Source organism: Mercenaria mercenaria, chromosome 14 (assembly GCF_021730395.1).
Source record: "Mercenaria mercenaria strain notata chromosome 14, MADL_Memer_1, whole genome shotgun sequence".
In the NCBI taxonomy this organism is placed as follows: Eukaryota; Metazoa; Mollusca; class Bivalvia; order Venerida; family Veneridae; genus Mercenaria; species Mercenaria mercenaria.
In genome coordinates this window covers 76,010,174-76,027,162 of record NC_069374.1, presented here as the reverse complement: position 1 = coordinate 76,027,162, position 16,989 = coordinate 76,010,174, and the positions used below count along the sequence as shown (strand labels likewise).

At 34.6% G+C, this 16,989-nt stretch overlaps 1 protein-coding gene across 1 annotated transcript; it reads right to left on the bottom strand.

Annotated features, from left to right (window-relative positions):
• Positions 1-423: 423 nt before the first annotated feature.
• Positions 424-11,182, bottom strand: LOC128548244 (uncharacterized). The gene is made up of 6 exons (XM_053522725.1): positions 10,852-11,182; positions 8,732-8,845; positions 6,398-7,012; positions 5,066-5,165; positions 2,627-2,725; positions 424-2,322 (listed from the first exon to the last, which is right to left on the bottom strand). The coding sequence occupies exons 1-6, from the start codon at positions 10,990-10,992 to the stop codon at positions 2,057-2,059; spliced, it is 1,335 nt and encodes a 444-aa protein (XP_053378700.1). The 5' UTR covers positions 10,993-11,182; the 3' UTR covers positions 424-2,056.
• Between the last annotated feature and the right edge of the window lie 5,807 nt (positions 11,183-16,989).

Sequence of the window (16,989 nt, the reverse complement as noted above, 5' to 3'; positions counted from 1 at the left end):
TGACCCAAAAGCAATAGGGGTCGTCTACTCCATATCCCGCCACCATATGAAACGTACGGAAGGACAGGGCAAAAACAATATTGAAACCACTATTGTGCAGACAAGACCAAAATTGCAAATGTTAGTCTTTTCAGGGACCATAACTCTGGAACCCACGGTAGAATATGGCTGATTCATGAAAGGAATTGTGGTCTTATTGTGCTACAAGTGTCTGCAAGTTTGGTTAAAATCAAATCATAAATGTAACCCCTAGCATTCAGACAAGACCAAAATAGCCAACTTTTTCCCTTCCAGGGGCCGCAACTCTGGAACCTATGATAGGATGGTATTGATTCAAAAAAGGAACCGAAATCTTATGGTAATACAAGTTGTGTGCAGGTTTGGTTAAGATCAAGTCATAAATGAAACCACTATCCTGCAGACAAGACAACATTTGCCCTATCAGAGGCCATGTCTCTGGAACCCAGACTGGCTTCTAGAAAGAAACCAAGATCCTATAGTGATACAAGTTATGTGCAAGTTTGGTTAAAATCAAATCATAAATGAAACCACAATCGTGCAGACAAGTAATTGTTGACAAACTGTTTGAAACTTAAGATGGACATCAAGTGGTCACAAAAGCTCCACTTGAGCTTTGGCTCAGGTGAGCTAAAAACTATTCTGAAACATTGAGAGAAGAAACATTCAAATAATTTATTACTTCCAGAGCATAAATATTAAATTTTCCATGTTATAACCAAATACTATAATTTTTCCCAGCAAAATGTACTTATCTAAATATGGAACAACATTTACTTATACAACATTTACATAAATAAATACAAATAAGATAAAACTCTCAAGATGATTAAACAAACAAATAATGTAGCAACATTTTTGTAAGTCATTTTACTTAGCTCTTATCGAAACGAAATATAAGAGAAACTCATGATACCAACCATGATGAATGAGTATAAGGAATAATGTGACCACATTTTGTAAAAGTCACTTTCTGAGGCTGTACTAAGCCCACATAATAGAGAAACTCATGCTGCCTATCATGCGTATCAAAGAGTAACCAAAATACCCAATAATACAGTACAACCCCTTAAAAAATGAAAGCTATTGAAGTATAATATTAATAATTACAAAAAAAGAGGCCCAAATGGGACTAAGTCACCTGAAGAGGACCTTAACCATCTGACCTTCAAGATAGTCATTTAAACTACAAAATAAGCAAAAAGGTTGCCAAGATTGGCCACTTTTATATCAATTCAAAACACTATACAATCATTTCAGGTACTTTCATACTGAATATCCTATCTAAATAGACCTAAAATATTGACAGGAAAATTCAGCTGAAACCAGAATACTACCCTTAAGAGATTTTATTGTAAATCAGGTAATAAAACATAGGTCTTATGTCTAAAATGCGTACTGGTCCGTAGTCCTGGTATTTAATCAGTTATCTTAAAATTAACAATTTAACATACATCTTATTATAAACATACAATAGTAAGTTATTCAATATTGTTCTGTACAATGCGGAAATATATATTTCAATAATAACCCATTTAATGAAGTGCTAGGTAAGTCTAATAATTATGTTTCTAAGATTGTTACAGTCCAAATATATCCAATTATGTACAGGATAATGTGAACTTACTATTCACTCTATACCTTTTTTTCTCATTTAAAAAAAGACAATCTGATGAAGACAATGTTTTTGAAAGATTACAGAAATATTGGGTCAATTATCAACTGATGTTGATATTTATGTGATCCTTTATCAAAAGTCAACAGTTTTATCATTTAATCAACAAAGAGATTTTTGTATCCTCCAGTATGGAATCCAGTGTCTCAATGGTACAAATGTGAATAGAAGAGAAAAATAGGTATAGAATTGTAACATGCTGTATCAGCAAAAATATTTTAAAATTCTATAAATCATGAGGTGTTAATAAAACACATCTACTTTATATGCCCAATCATTATACCGAAAATGAATGTTCAGTGTCAAGTAGTTCTCAAATTATTGAGCAAAAGCTGTTCACTCTACTTCGAAATGGTAGGCAAATTATGCTATCACAAATCGTGCAGAATTTCTATGTACAAACTGACACCCTATGTGTTGCCTCAGCAGAACTTCCCATAGAACATTTACTTGTTGTACAATTGCATCAACAGTTGTAATAAAATAAAGCAAGTGAAATAAAAACAGAAACAAAGCAGTGAAAGAAATAAACAAGTCTACAAGATAAAAGAAGATTATCAACCAGATATGCTTCTTGATATCATCTACAATAGGAATGATCATCATTCTATTCTGTTGTCTCTGTTTCACTGAAAACACAAAGAAAAATCACAATGGTAACAATCCAACAATAATTCATAGGATATTCAAGCAGATCTAGTAAACTCCTGTTTCAGGTCAAATTTAAATGCTCATTACTCAAGTTTTAAACATGAAATACTTGCTGAAGATTTGAAGATTAGTATTCCATTCCCTTCATTGCAGACAAAGTAACAGCCCTAAATGTTATAATTACATGATAGATGGATGGACAACTGTCAGCAAAGCTTCTTTGTTTTGTATCACAATGTTTGTGCAAGTAATTAACACTTTATTCATTATTTATAGTAATACCTTCTGATCTTTTGTTAGACTTCTGAAATTTTCCATGATTTTTGTTCTTCGGCTTCCCTTGTTTCTGTTTCTGATTATGTTGTTTTCTTTTAACCTGTGCTATAAAAATGAAAACAGATTAAAAACACATATTATTATACTCTTATATAAGTTCCAGCTAATCAATTAAAAAATTTAATATTACATTTTTCATGAATTATATTTGAAACATTAGAATCAAAATAATATACAGCAGAACCATGTTTTAATATATTTACTACTCCGAATTGGTTTTACACCACCCATAATAATTATCCATGTCTACATTAACTGGATAAATTTTTGAAGGTATATAAAATCTTCATCAGGTTAAGTTTGTACTATATTATTTTTTTAAAACAGGAAGGACATGATGTCCCTGGAACGCTCACCTGAGTAAAATACACTGCTTGCTTGAACAGTTTTAGTTGATGATGCAAAGAAAACATCAGTGAACTTATTTTGAAATAGTGCCAGTGTTTTTGGACATAAATATTTCAAAGGTCTCTACTAAATAAATATGGTGGAAGGTAATTTGTGTATTTTTGGTGAGGCAAGGTAAGACAGTTTCTACATTAGGTAAATGTAAATGTAGAATAGCAAATTCTACTATCATCAATGTAGAACTGCACGACATACAACCTAATCTTTAGCAACCATAGCAATGCTGCATTTACCTATATAAATTATTAAATTATAACTTGAGTCTGAGTTTGCATTCTACAATTGTTAATAGCTTATGTATATCTATCATCTTACTAGAAACAAAATTTCATTTTTAAATTAGTGGTAAAACTGATATAAAAACTAATGTATTGTTTTTTGTTTGTTTTTTTTTAATAAAAGGGAGGTAATTTCATGAACAAAAAAAGAATGTTAACATGGGTGCCTGTGATGTTGACCTTTGCACATGACACAATGTCTTGTAAGGTGAATCTTTATGTACACCAGTTACAGACCAGACAAAAATAGATTACCAACAAGAGCTGTCACTAATGGCGACAAATGCCCCCACAGCGCCTTGACCTTTGACCTGGTGACCCCAAAGTCAGTAGGGGTGGTGTACTCAATACTATCAGCATGTGAAGTTTGAATGTCCTGGGTGCAGTGGTTCGAGAGTAAAGTGCCTTCATGCAAAAAGTTAATGTTGTGACGAAAGAACTAACGAACGGACGGAAAGTTGAAAACTAATATGCCTCCCTTCGGGGGCATAAAAATGTCCAAAAGTGCTATTGACCTTGGAGCTAGGGGTCTGGGTCTTGCATAAGATAAATTAACATTTGTGTCAATAAATTCTAAAATCCCTTGATAAATGGCAGCATTTTTGACCGGACAAGAAACAGACCATGTTAACCTTTGTAAGTCGAGCTAGAGGTCTAGGTCTTGGGCACAACATGTCACCTAATTATACGGAACATTTATGCAAAATAATTTTAAAATCCCTTCATGCATGCAAGAGAAAAGAAACAGACCATGTTAACTTTTAACCTCTGTGACCTTGACCTTAAAGCTTGGGGTCTGGGTCTTGTGCATGACAGTAGTCTTATTATGATGAATAATTATGCAAAATTATTTCGAAATCCCTTTATGGATGGCAGACTGGACACATAGTGTGAGGGACAGAATGATGGACAAATGACGGATGGAAGGATGCAGCCTATTTCTATGTGCCTCAATAATTATTATAGGCTGGGACAAAACAATTTTGCTTCGAAAAAAGCAGGTGACAAAAATTATTTATTTTCACCCAGTAATGCCAATGTAATAAATTTGTTTATCCTGTACTGTCCTCACATATTTTTGTGACAATGCCCTCTGGCAGCCTTCTTTTTTGGATTAATCGGAATAAATTAAACAATCTCCATTAAGGGTTAAACAAGAACCATTTGTGTGAAATTATTTCATAATCTTACCAGTGGTTAAGCAGATGTTGTTATATGTGACGATGAACTTCTATGTTCAAGTAAAGTTGTAGATAAAATTTCTGTTCTGTTCTGTTCTATATCTATATGCTACCAAGCAGAACAATTTGAAAACCTTGAGAGAGGACTACACAAGGAACATTCAGTTCAAGTTTCATTAACTTCCACCACATTGTTTCATAAATGAAATTTGAAGAAAAAATCAGAAATACAGATGGTGAGTGATCACAATAGCTCATTCCGAGCACTTTGTGCTCAGTTAAGCCAAGAAACTATATGGAGTCAGTGGAGCAGTGGTTAGGTTGGACTACAACGCCAGCCGTCCGGGTTCGATTCCCTGCTGGAGCTGATATCCCTGGAAATAAGTTGTTCCATCCATTCCAGGTGGGGACTTTCGTCGACTACCTACGTTAACAAGAACCTTTTTTCAACCTAATATAATACGGATGTACAACCTGAAAAGAACTTTTCAGTCAAAATGAACTAAATACGTTAATACCTCCTGCTGACTTAACACTGCCTTTCCGGACTTTCACCGTCTTCTGCAGTTTTCTTTTTTTAGACTTCAAAACTTTCAATGTTGCCTTTTCACAAGTTAGCTGTAAAATATATGGGAGTCAATGTGTTTTAAAGCAATAAAATCGTCAAAAGAATATTGATGAAATATATGTCAAAAGGATCATTCTTACATTTTGTTATTATCTATATAGACCACAATATAGCACCATAATTTAAAATAGTTCTGAATAAGTGTTGTATGTAAGTCATCATCCAGTTGCTATAAATATACTATGGTTAAATATAACAACACTGACTGCATACTTTTATTAGCTTATTTAGCCTTCTGCAAGTTTGCGGTCGACATTTATTTTGTTAAAATAAAGCATATATTGACCTTTTACTTCAAACTTCATTCGAAAAATTTTGAGGCATAAAACTAACTTAAACTTGTTCATTAATGTTTTAAAAATGGCAACAAAGTCTAAGACAAGCTAAACAAGAGCACCGCCTTGCGGGTGCTAACGCTCATCTGATTTTTTTGTATTATAGAAAATTTGTCCTACCCATGATTTTCTAAGTCCAAAAAGGGCCACAATTCTTGCAAAAAGCAGGATGGAGTTATGTTTCTTGATGTACAGAGTCAGCTTATGATGGTGAACAAGAGTTGCAAGTTTAAAAGCAATAGCTTTGATAGTTTATGAGAAAAGCTGACCTAAACATAAAACTTAACCAAGAAATCTGACTTTCTAAGTCCAAAAGGGGCAATAATTCTTGAAAAAAGCAGGATGGAGTTATGTTTCCTGATATACAGGGTCAGCTTATGATGGTGAACAAGTGTTGCAAGTTTCAAAGCAATAGCTTTGATAGTTTAGGAGAAAAGTTGACAAACATAAAACTTAACCAAGAAATCTGATATTTTCTAAGTCCAAAATTTTTGCAAAAAGCAGGATGGAGTTATGTTTCTCGCTGTACTGAGTCAGCTATTGATGGTGAACAAGTGTTGCAAGTTTCAAAGCAATGCCTTTGATAGTTTAGGAGAAAAGTTGACCTAAACATAAAACTTAACCAGGCAACGCCGACGCCGACACCAATCAAGTGATGACAATAACTCATCTTGTTTTTTTTCCAAAAATCAGATTAGCTAAAAATGTAAAGTAACTCCAGATAATTCTTGCAGGCATTTCTGACTATCTTTGTTCATACTCCTCCACAGTTTCATCTGACATTGTCAAACTGACAAAACCCTATATTTACACCATGGCTGATTTCTCTATCTTTTAGTCATTAATTATTAAACATACATGCACTACTCTGTGGAGGATTAACTTACCTCAGGTTCTGCAGATTCTTTTTCCAGTACCTTTTTCAAATATGGATCAAGCAGAGACAGAGAACTCCTGGATTTGGGAAAAAGAGGCTGCTTTGGAAGGACATTTATCCATTCTCGTTTGGGTGTATTTTGTAAAGCATATGTTTTCACATTTGGGATAAAGTCAGCCCACCAATTAAACTTTTCTTTGTCTGAGAAAAGTCCCTCTACTGAAGACACTAGTTTTTTTAATTTTTCTATATTGAGGTCAAACTTTGAATAGTCTGGCTTCAGAAGTTTGGGATTTCCACTAGGCACTTTTCGTAAAAATGTTCCTCTTCCATTTAATTGTTTCCAGAATGTGTGTTGAAGACCTTTATAAAAAACCTTGACATTATTACCACTGGCAACAAACTTGTAATGCAGAGGTTCACTGGTTCCTTTAACATCACAAATGTTTTCTCCAAGCCAACTTTTAACATCATAAGCTTCACCAACTCTCTCTACATTTGGTATACACTGAAGTAAATCTGGTAATGTTTCTGCTGATTTCTTTTTCAGTGATCTTGAAATTTTGCTGAACGCTGCGTCTATGTCCTCATGAGTATGGCCAACAATGAGGACCGAGAAATACACCTGTAATCCAATATAAAATAACAATACATCAAATTAAGGCAACAACAAGTATTATAAAATTCACATAAAATGCACTCATTAAGCTAATTAAATTGACAAATTATGTATGATAGAGTTGAAACTTATAATATCAATTGTCATAAATTATGCAAAAGTGAAAATTTTATTACATGTTGATCAGTACAAAAGAAATAATTGTAATGTTCATATATTGCTCAAATTTGTAACTTGAATGTTGTGTAAAGGAAAATGGTATTGTTCAGAAAATTTCATATAACCTTAGCAGACTACCTTTAATATAGGATACCACACTCGAATATGGACACTACATATAAAAGAAGGTCATCTTGATGCAATCATTAAAAATTCTTATTATATATTCAAAGAATATTATTAAAAAATGGTTATTTTCTATTCTGCTTGCAACAGCAACAAATGGTTTGCAAGTGCTTTCTTTGTATTTACTGCTCTAAATTCTAACAAGAGTTCAGCCTAACTGAGAATAATATGCCTATTCACAAACAGAATGGGCATAACAGAAAAATGTGCATTACAAACAAAAACAAGATGGTCCTGAATGCCCCGTTAGTTCATACCGAAGATAATTTCAAAAGTATCTAATTTGGTGTAGATTTCATACAGTGAACCATTTTGACCATACTTTATGTAAATCAGATAGATCATTAACCCTTACCCGGCTAAATTTCTTTAATGAACTTGTCTATCTTTGAATAACAAAAGTACCATTTACTGTTAGAAGGTGTGCTTACCAAAAAGATACTGAGTGGCTAAATGACTACATGAATGTGCAGGCTGATCATGATCTACACTGCTTGTAAAGGCAGAATCAATCATGTCCAGTCTGATAAGGGTTAACAATGTTTTTCAATGATCTGACCCACTTACATTATAAGTTTTTTGACCTCAGGAATATTCTGACAATAAATTATGACCAAGTTAAAGGTTGCCTCTGAAGTGTTAGCAAAGTTTTCCATGATTGACCTAATGCTGAGGTCATTGTAACTTTGATCTTTCACCTATTTACCCAAAAAACAATAGCCCACATGTACTGACCGGAGGTAATCTCAAATCAAAATAATCTTTAAACTGCTTCAAAGTTGTAATAGTAAAGAGCAACCTCTCTTGACACTTAAAACACGAGAGTTCCTCCCTCCAAGGACACTGGCCCAATTGCTCCAAAGTGATTATAGAGCCTTGTACCCGTAAAAAATTTTTTGTAGAGTATAAAGTCACACCAACACAATTATAGATTGTATGGCAACTTTGAATTTCATGGTGGCTGCCATGGGTGACACCAGCTGCCCCTCCCATCATCTCAAACACCTGGGTAGAACCACAAACCTATAAGCCAGCTGAATCTCTTCAAATAAAGGAAATTTACATTCTAAGTGAACTAGGTTTCAAATCTGCAGTAGTGTGGGGCAAGTGATTCAAAGTCACATACCTTAGTTTAGTTTATACTAATATATTTTAGCTCGATAGTGATGGAAGCTAAAAGCTTGAACCACTCTCGAATCCGCTTCCTGGAAAGACGAGTGCTGGTGTTCTATGGGAAGTCATGATCATGACCTCAGCTTTGGGGCTTGAACCCACGACCCCTGGGCTGGGCGCCTGAAACCTTAACCACTAGACCTCTGCTCCCCTTAACCATTCAGTTATGGAGAACCCCACTGGTATAAAAAGTAAGCAATCTCTTACCTCTCGAAAAATTCTCTGACGGACCAACAATTCTAAGAATGCAAAAACATATTTATTTTTGTTTTCTCTTCGGCAGTTGTCAGCTTGTAAAAACAAGATTGGCGGTAGGCTACCCTGAAAAAAAAGTAAACATGTTAAAGAAAATTGAGGATTCTCTATTTCAACAATAAGACACGTTCTTGTTTATTAACAGAGAAACAAAGTTATGAAAAATATAATGGTAGAAGCTTGGGTCTTTGTTTTAGAATCATCTACTTTATAATTCTTTAAACAAGAGCTCCGCCAAGCAGGGCAATATACGCCCGAAGGGTTACATCAGAGGATGGGAGCAAAATTTAAAGGACTTGAAGTGTGAAGCCCAAAGGACAGGAACAATAAAGGGAAGAAATTCAAAAAAAATTCTAAGTCCACAAAAAAAAATCCTTACAAGGTAAAGATATGTCAAAATACACTTAAAAATGTGATGTACCATCAATGGTGTACCACAGAAAAGTGGTCCCGTTTTTTCCCCACGGCCAATAATAAAAAAGTTTCAAAATATTTATAGTAACGTAAAAGGGAAGTAATTCAAAAAATATTTACTGTATGTGAACAAGAGGAATTTGTCAAATAAAAACAAGAGCACTGCAATGCAGAGCAATAAAAACAAAGCAAAGTCATATATGACCTTTGACCCCTTAGTGTGACCTTGACCTTGAAGCAAGTCATCCAGAACATCCGCTCTGCACGTCGTCTCAGTGTGGTGAACATTTGTGTCAAGTTTCTTTGAAATCCTTCAAGCAGTTAGAGTTACAGAGCGGACACAAAACAAACTGATATGATCTTTGACTCCTAAGTGTGACCTTGACCTTGAAGCGAGACATCCAAAACATGTGCTCTGCACGTCGTCTCGGTGTGGTGAACATTTGTGTCAAGTTTCCTTGAAATCCTTTATGGGGTTCAAGAGTTACAGAGCGGACACAAAATTGCTAACGGACAGACAAGACAGACGGACACCAGCGTCATAACATAATACGTCCCTTCGGGCGTATTAAAACAGACAAACTTGTCCTGTGCTACATTGCATTACTTCTATATAAATACCAGATAGTCTAATAAATACATATTCATTGTTAATTCAGAGACTCAATTCAACTTTAATTACATTAAATTAATAAAGAAATAATTCATTTTATGTACATCATGGATGTGATATTAATGGTTAAATCCCCAACTGTGGATTTAGCATTTTTGTTTCTTTATTTTTTATGTTGAGAAAAAACGTGTTCTATTACATTCTATGAATCTAGCTGGAATACTTTTCTGAGCGACAATCATGGGTCATGTGCGCAACACAAAATCTAATCATGGGGAACATTTCTGAAATTATGAAAAAAAAATTAAAAGTTATGGAGCAAAAACTATTTTTTTTCAATAGTAACCACAGCCTTTGACCACTAAGCATGGGTCATGTATGTGACATACTTATTTATTTATTTATTTGGGTTTTATGGCGCACCAACACAGTATAGGTTATATGGCGCCAAGTATGTGACATACAGTCTGGTTACTGTATGTCACATACTTGGCGCCATATAACCTATACTGACATACAGTCTGGTCACTAGGAACATTTGCTTGTTGTGGAAAGACAATCCTTTAACGCATATAAAAGTTATGGAGTGTAAACCAATTTTCATTTGACCTTAAACAGTGACCTTGAACTTAAACCAATAAGCATAGATCATGTGTTGACACAGTCATTGTCTCATCATGGGGAACGATTTTGTGTAGCACTAAGATAATTCATCAATGCAGTGCCGCATAAAAGTTATAAAGCGAATTTCAATATTGACCTTGACCTTCAAACTACAAGGATAAGTCATAAATGTGCATAATCTATACATTGCCCTCTATTTACATACCAAGTTCTATGAATCTAGATGGAATATTTTTAGAGTAGTTGCAGGATTCAGAATTGTGAACAGACAGACGGATAGATGGAGGGCATTCCTATAGTACCCTCTGATGTTCCACTGGTAGGGGACTAATAAACATTGATTCAAACTACCTGGATGCATAAAATGGACTTATTAAGTTTGGCACCCAGAATAATTTGCTGCATCACACTTTCCTCTTACCTTAGTCTTTACTATTTTTAGCAAGGATTTCAGTAGTATATTTATTGTAAGGTTTGGGTCGTGTGGGTATTCTAGCAGGTCCACATAGTTCATAAATAAGTTATGGCCATGGCTCAATACTCCTGTGATATGAGTGCCCATCAAAGCTGCCGGATTAATGATCTGAAAAAATTATATTAATAATGCATAACAGACAATTTAAAGTGTGTCAAGTATAAAAACTTAAAAGATTTTCAAGTGGTATTAATGTAGGCCTTGAACTTTCAGACAAAAATATTTTTTAAGTTTTTTCCTATATAAGCCTATGTAAAGCTTGGGACCCCCAGGGCAAGGCCACTTTTCACCCTAGGGGCATAATTTGAACAATTTTGGTAAAGGATTACTACGCGATGCTACATCACAAATATCAAAAGCCTTGGCCTTGCAGTTTCAGTCCAGAAGATTTTTTTTGAGAATCCCTATATAAGTCTATGCAGAACTTTGAACCCCCAGGCCTTACCTCTTTTCATCCCACGGTAATAATTTAAACAATCTTTGCAGAGGACTAAAAGGTAAAGCTACATACCAAACATCAAAAACCTACCTAGGTCTTGTGGTTTCAGACAAAAAGATTTTAAAGTTGTTTCTATACAAGCCTATGTAAAACTTGGGACCCCTGAGGCAGGGCCTCCTTTCACCACAGAGGGATAATTTGAGCAATCTTCATAGAAGACCTTTAGATAATGTCACATGCTCTACACCTTGTCGTTTTGGACAAGAAGATTTTTTAAGTTTTTCCTTTTGGCAACCAGACTCCTGTATTGAAATTCAATTGTTTGAACAATTTTGAAAGGGGACAACCAAAAGATCATTCCTGTGAAGTTTGTCATAAATCTGCCCAGTGATTTTGAAGAAGATATTTTTTGGAAATTGTTGATGGATGGACGGCGGACATAGAGAACTCACAAAAGCTCACTATGCGAAAAAAAAGAAGACAAAATAAACAAAAAAAACAAACTGGGATGGAAACTCAAAATTCTGTTAGGTTAGAGCATTAAAGTTATGACTATATGTACTTTTAGTTTAAACGAGACAATGCTTTAGTAAAGTTGTGGATTATAAGAGAAATGAACATTCATCCATCTATACATATGTATACAGATCAACCTAAACTCTTGGTTAAGATGAGCTTAAAAAGGTGTACAGTACTTACTTTTGCTCGTCTGCCAACAAAGTGCGGTAAGTCAGTCTTAGCTGTAAACAAGAAACGAAACTACATAATATTCAAAATATCTACATTATATATAGCATGATAGAACCTAACTCAACTGAAAGACTTACATGTAACAACAGAAAAACAAATGCTAAATTTAATTTGTGAAATCACATTCAGACAAAAATGTCAAGAGAACAGAAGCTTCCATCTAAATCTGCTCAGTCTAGTGAATTACAAAGATAGAAGTTATAAAGTTATATAGATTATGTCTCTGGGCAACATATCTGCAGTCAGCAATTGTAAACATCAAACAAAGTCCAATGTCATCAGCCAAAGCCTTTCACCTCCAGCAAATTAAATACTATCTTTAGGATAAAACCATGGTTCTGTGCACTGGTTTGTCAAATATTCAGCATGCAAAAAATTAAGCTCAACGCCATTTTTGTTGCAAATAATTTGTGATAGTAATCAGGCCTAGACATCAACTTTCTTATTGGTGTCCTAGAGGGAGGGCCCCTTTAAGCAAAATATTTGGAAATTGGTGTCACTCATTAAAACTTGAGATCCCTCAAGTCTTAAAGGATATAAATGTACTAATAATCAACTGAAATTGCTAAATCTTACATAATATCGTCTTTATTTCTACTCTTGTTTCAAGTAGCCATAATTAGCATTGTCAATGTTAACTACCTGATGCTGATTTAAATGAGTCAGTACTTAAAGACATTCTTTATTGCAGAAATCATACTGATTAGTTAAAGCTAATCATCAATTTTCGTGACATCACATACTAAAATGCAAATTGCAGTCTTTCTCCACTCTTTTTGCAGTTTCCCCGACTACTTTTTTATAGGTGGGATATATTATGTTGCCACAGGCTCTCTTTAATTAAGACTCCCCAATACTGATAAAATCCCACATTTCTTGTGACTTTTTTATTGGAAGTCTCAAGTAAAGTCAGTGTGTTTATCACACCCATATATACATGTATAACAAATTTATATTAATGTGGTACTTACATTGGTCCATACCGTCAATTATAAGTGAAAGGAATTCTTCAGGATGTTGTCGACTGGACTCTTTCTTTCCATAGTAATGCTTCCTCTCAAGCCTAAAGTTTAAAGTAATATAATTTTGATACTGGAAAATGCTTTCATTAGTTATTAATTTCAACAGCGTGCTTGACCTTTCTCAATGCCTGACTCTGAATATGAGCTTTGCCAGGTAAAACTTTCTAACTTTAACAAAAAAATTCTAAATTAAAAAGGGACGTAACTTATTAACTCAGTCAAAATTCAAATAAGAATTATGGGGATTGTTTTTTCTGGTGTAGACTTTGATAGTAAATAACCATTTTAAGTCTAAAACTTTGACAGTAGAATAAAATAACTGAGATATTTGACATTGTCAAAAATGAAAGAAGTGATATTTTATGTAACACACTGCGAAATTTGAACAATTTAATTAACCTAGAAATTATTTAAAGATAACGAAAGTTAAACCTACATCTGACGCTGAATATGGTAGCCTCTTTCTGTGCGAACTACTCTCTTTCCTTCAAGTGATGGAGTGTTGTTAATCTTAGCAATCAAGACTGCACACTTTGTACACTGAGTGAATGTGTTTGTCTGTAAAAAGAGAATATCAAAAGTTACCAAGCATATTCTTATGGAAAATATTCATCAAAACAAGAAGTTTAAAATGCTTATGTAGAGTTTTCTATAAATTAAAGCACAATTGTCATCATCGACTCATGTCTTTCAATATATTGCTTTAAATATTACAGGCATGGTTATGAATTAACAATAGGAGAGATCGTGTTTGTATACAAATCTGGTGTATTTTCTATATAGAACTGATAAGACAGTGAACGGGTGGGCATTCGTCGAATGTCCATGTTTTTTTGTAAACAGTGAATCAGATGTTTTTCTAACGTTCAAAACTTACTTAAGGCATACAGACACTAAATAGCCTGAGCACCTTTGAAAAAATGGTAGTCGCATAATGGCGGATTCAAATAGTTCTCAGTTTTTTTTGCTGTAAGAAGGATTTTTCCTTGAAATCATTGCTATATATTGGTTGAAATCATATTGCATGCCTATACTTGATAAACTGGTAGCATTTGCATGTTGAAAAAAGACTCCAAACTGATTTAACATGTGAAATTTATTCATACACCCCTACCCTAAATTGTGATTGTCATTTCAGTGTAAAAATTACGGTGTGTCCGTTTGACCAGAAATATTTTTCTTGCATCAAACATGACCCCTACTTTTCTTTGGATATTTTTACAGTATAAATGTTATTCTACAAGAAAATGTAAGTTAAAGAAATTTAAAATGGGTCTAGGTGTGTATTGCAGCATTGTGAAAACTTGTCATTTTATATAGAATATATAGTGGTGGCTATTTAGTGTGTTATAACCTATAAGAATTGTCACCCGGTAGAATTACTAAAATTTTCTGTCGTCTGCAAATAAAAAAAAATTTGTAAACATGGCACATCAACCCAGACAATTGATTTTTGAAAGAATTAAGCAAAAAATAAATGATAATTCTATACCGGTGGGGGAAAAAGGGTGTCGGAAATGGCTTGGTTGTACGACAGTGAATAAAAATCCTAGCTATGGAAAAATAACAACAAAACTGCCTGGAGAAACTGTCAGAAAACAATATTATGTGCACAGACTTATGTGTCAGGCCACTAGAAATATTTTAAAAATTCCCGAAGGCCTACACATGTCGCATATATGCCACTTTTCTCTGTGTGTGAACCCGGAACATTTGAGCATTGAACCCCAGTTCATAAATAATGAAAGGCAGAAATGTGGGGACCAATGCTCAGGCCATAAGTTTAGGGAGTTTTCTTTCAAGGACTGTATTCTATGGTATACAGTAGTTTACTATTTTTGTATAATATTTTTGATAAATATAGCACTATTATATACACAACTTTTACAAGGCTTATTTACATTTGTGCGGTTAATATAACTTGTTATATGTGTGCAGTGCCGGCTCAGCTGGCCACAAGGCAGCACAATAATTTTACTTATAACCATCTTTATTTCATTCTAATATCACACTCTATGCATAAGCATGATCTTTTAGGTGTGGGGTGCTAGAAAAGTCAGGCTTGGGGTCAGTGAGACCCTTTGAATAGTGTAATTCTGTATGTAATTTGTACCTATACTGGCGTGATGCAAAACGACTGCGTCTTGCTCGCGATATGTACCTAGTAGTTTTACGCAACTTGTCGTAGTACTCTGTTCTTAAAAGGTGTCTGATAACAGAAGAGCCATGTGACAGTTTTACACCATTTACCCTAGCTTTAAGGATAACAGTGTCAGCAAGCCCATGATTTAGTCTTAGAATCTGGCCATGGATACGGCCATGGCAGTTGCGGAGAAATGTAACATTTTTGGGCAAGCATGCATTATAGGATCTGTTCACTGCTTCACATTTCTGTGAAGATGTTAAAAATTTAGTTTTTTCTATGCTTTCTGGACCAAGGAGAATTTCAATACATTTCCTGAGTAAAGTCTCATCATCATCAGTCATTTTAAGCCTGACATTGTCTGGCATATAGTTTTTTGCTTTTCTGTAGTTGCCAGAACAAACCAAGCTGTATTTAGAACATGAGGTACCACAGTAACCTTTGAAACATAGTACTATTGCTGAAATTATATTAGGCATTTTGTGTTTTATTACTTTCAAATTGCTTTTGTACTTCTTATGTGCACTTGATAGCTCTGAAACACACCTGGATTTAATAGATAGAGCAAATCTGTTTTTTAGATTAGACTTCTGTTTACCACGGAACATTTTGTCACTAAATGGTGCCCGGTTAATTTGCCTTTTTAGAGAATTTGCTAGGTGCCTCACATCTTTCAAGTGCACAGTTTTAGTTCCTTGACCTTTGTCTACACCAGAATGACCTTTAGAATCTCCATCACCTGTGTGGTGTGAAATCTGAAGATCTTTAGTAATATCCTTAGATACCATTTCATTCCATTTGGCTTCATCACCAATGGATTGGGCCTCATCTAAATTTGCTGTACAGTGGCCTGGATGATTGGGGCACTTTACATTTTTATACCCTTGATTTCTTAACTTAGAAGCAGCTGTACATGCTTTAACACCAACAAATGCACCAATAATTGACTTTCTATGTGTATTATTTTCACAAATAGTTGTTGCGACAATGGTGCCAGCTTGAAAGGGCGTACTTTCGGAGTTAAACAAGGGGTTATTGTAGCAGGAGTCCCCTTCGGTTAAGACTTCTGAGCTATTTGAATTACCACATTTTGCATTTTCCTGTTTAAGTGACTGTCTTACTTCATGCATATTCTGTTTGTTAAGGGTTTCAATGTTTTCACCAACTTTATTTGACAATCTTTGCATACCAGTAACACAGGGTGGAATTATCTCAGCATGGGCCAGTAATCTAGCAACACCTGTATTACCTATTGGGGTTGTCATTACACCTAACTGGAAGCCAACATTGATTTTAGCAGCTTTTCTACCCCTTCCTTGTTTTTCCACCTCATCATAAAGCTTATAATATTTACTAATATAGCTACATTTTGAGCATTTAAGCTGCTCTTCCCAAGCTAATCCCCATTTACGAGAAGATTCAGCATCAAAATTCAGATTGCCATCACATATGTTTTCACCAGTGCAATGCCTTTTTATTTCAGAGTTAAACATTTCCTGTAGCAGCTTAGGACAGTACAGTTTGTGAGTTAACAGATCAGGGTGAGCCTCAGTGTTTCCTGGTGTACTGTACTCATCCGCCAACTTAGGACAGCTGTTTAGTGATCGCAGAGGTGCGACTCCCGTTTCAGAGCCATTTACATCATTTAGTGTAAGTAAACCTTCGTTATCATTAACCCTTGACTCAAAAGTCTCTTTTGTAAGTCTAACATACTTTTTTGCAGTAACACT

Excerpts from the sequence above, each read along its gene's own strand:
- LOC128548244 (XM_053522725.1), bottom strand. The coding sequence starts at position 10,992 with ATGGGCACTCATATCACAGGAGTATTGAGCCATGGCCATAACTTATTT. Across the intron at positions 7,013-8,731 it reads GTCAGAGAATTTTTCGAGAG|GTGTATTTCTCGGTCCTCAT; the intron begins GTAAGAGATTGC and ends ATTGGATTACAG. Across the intron at positions 2,726-5,065 it reads CAGTGTTAAGTCAGCAGGAG|CACAGGTTAAAAGAAAACAA; the intron begins GTATTAACGTAT and ends TCATTTTTATAG.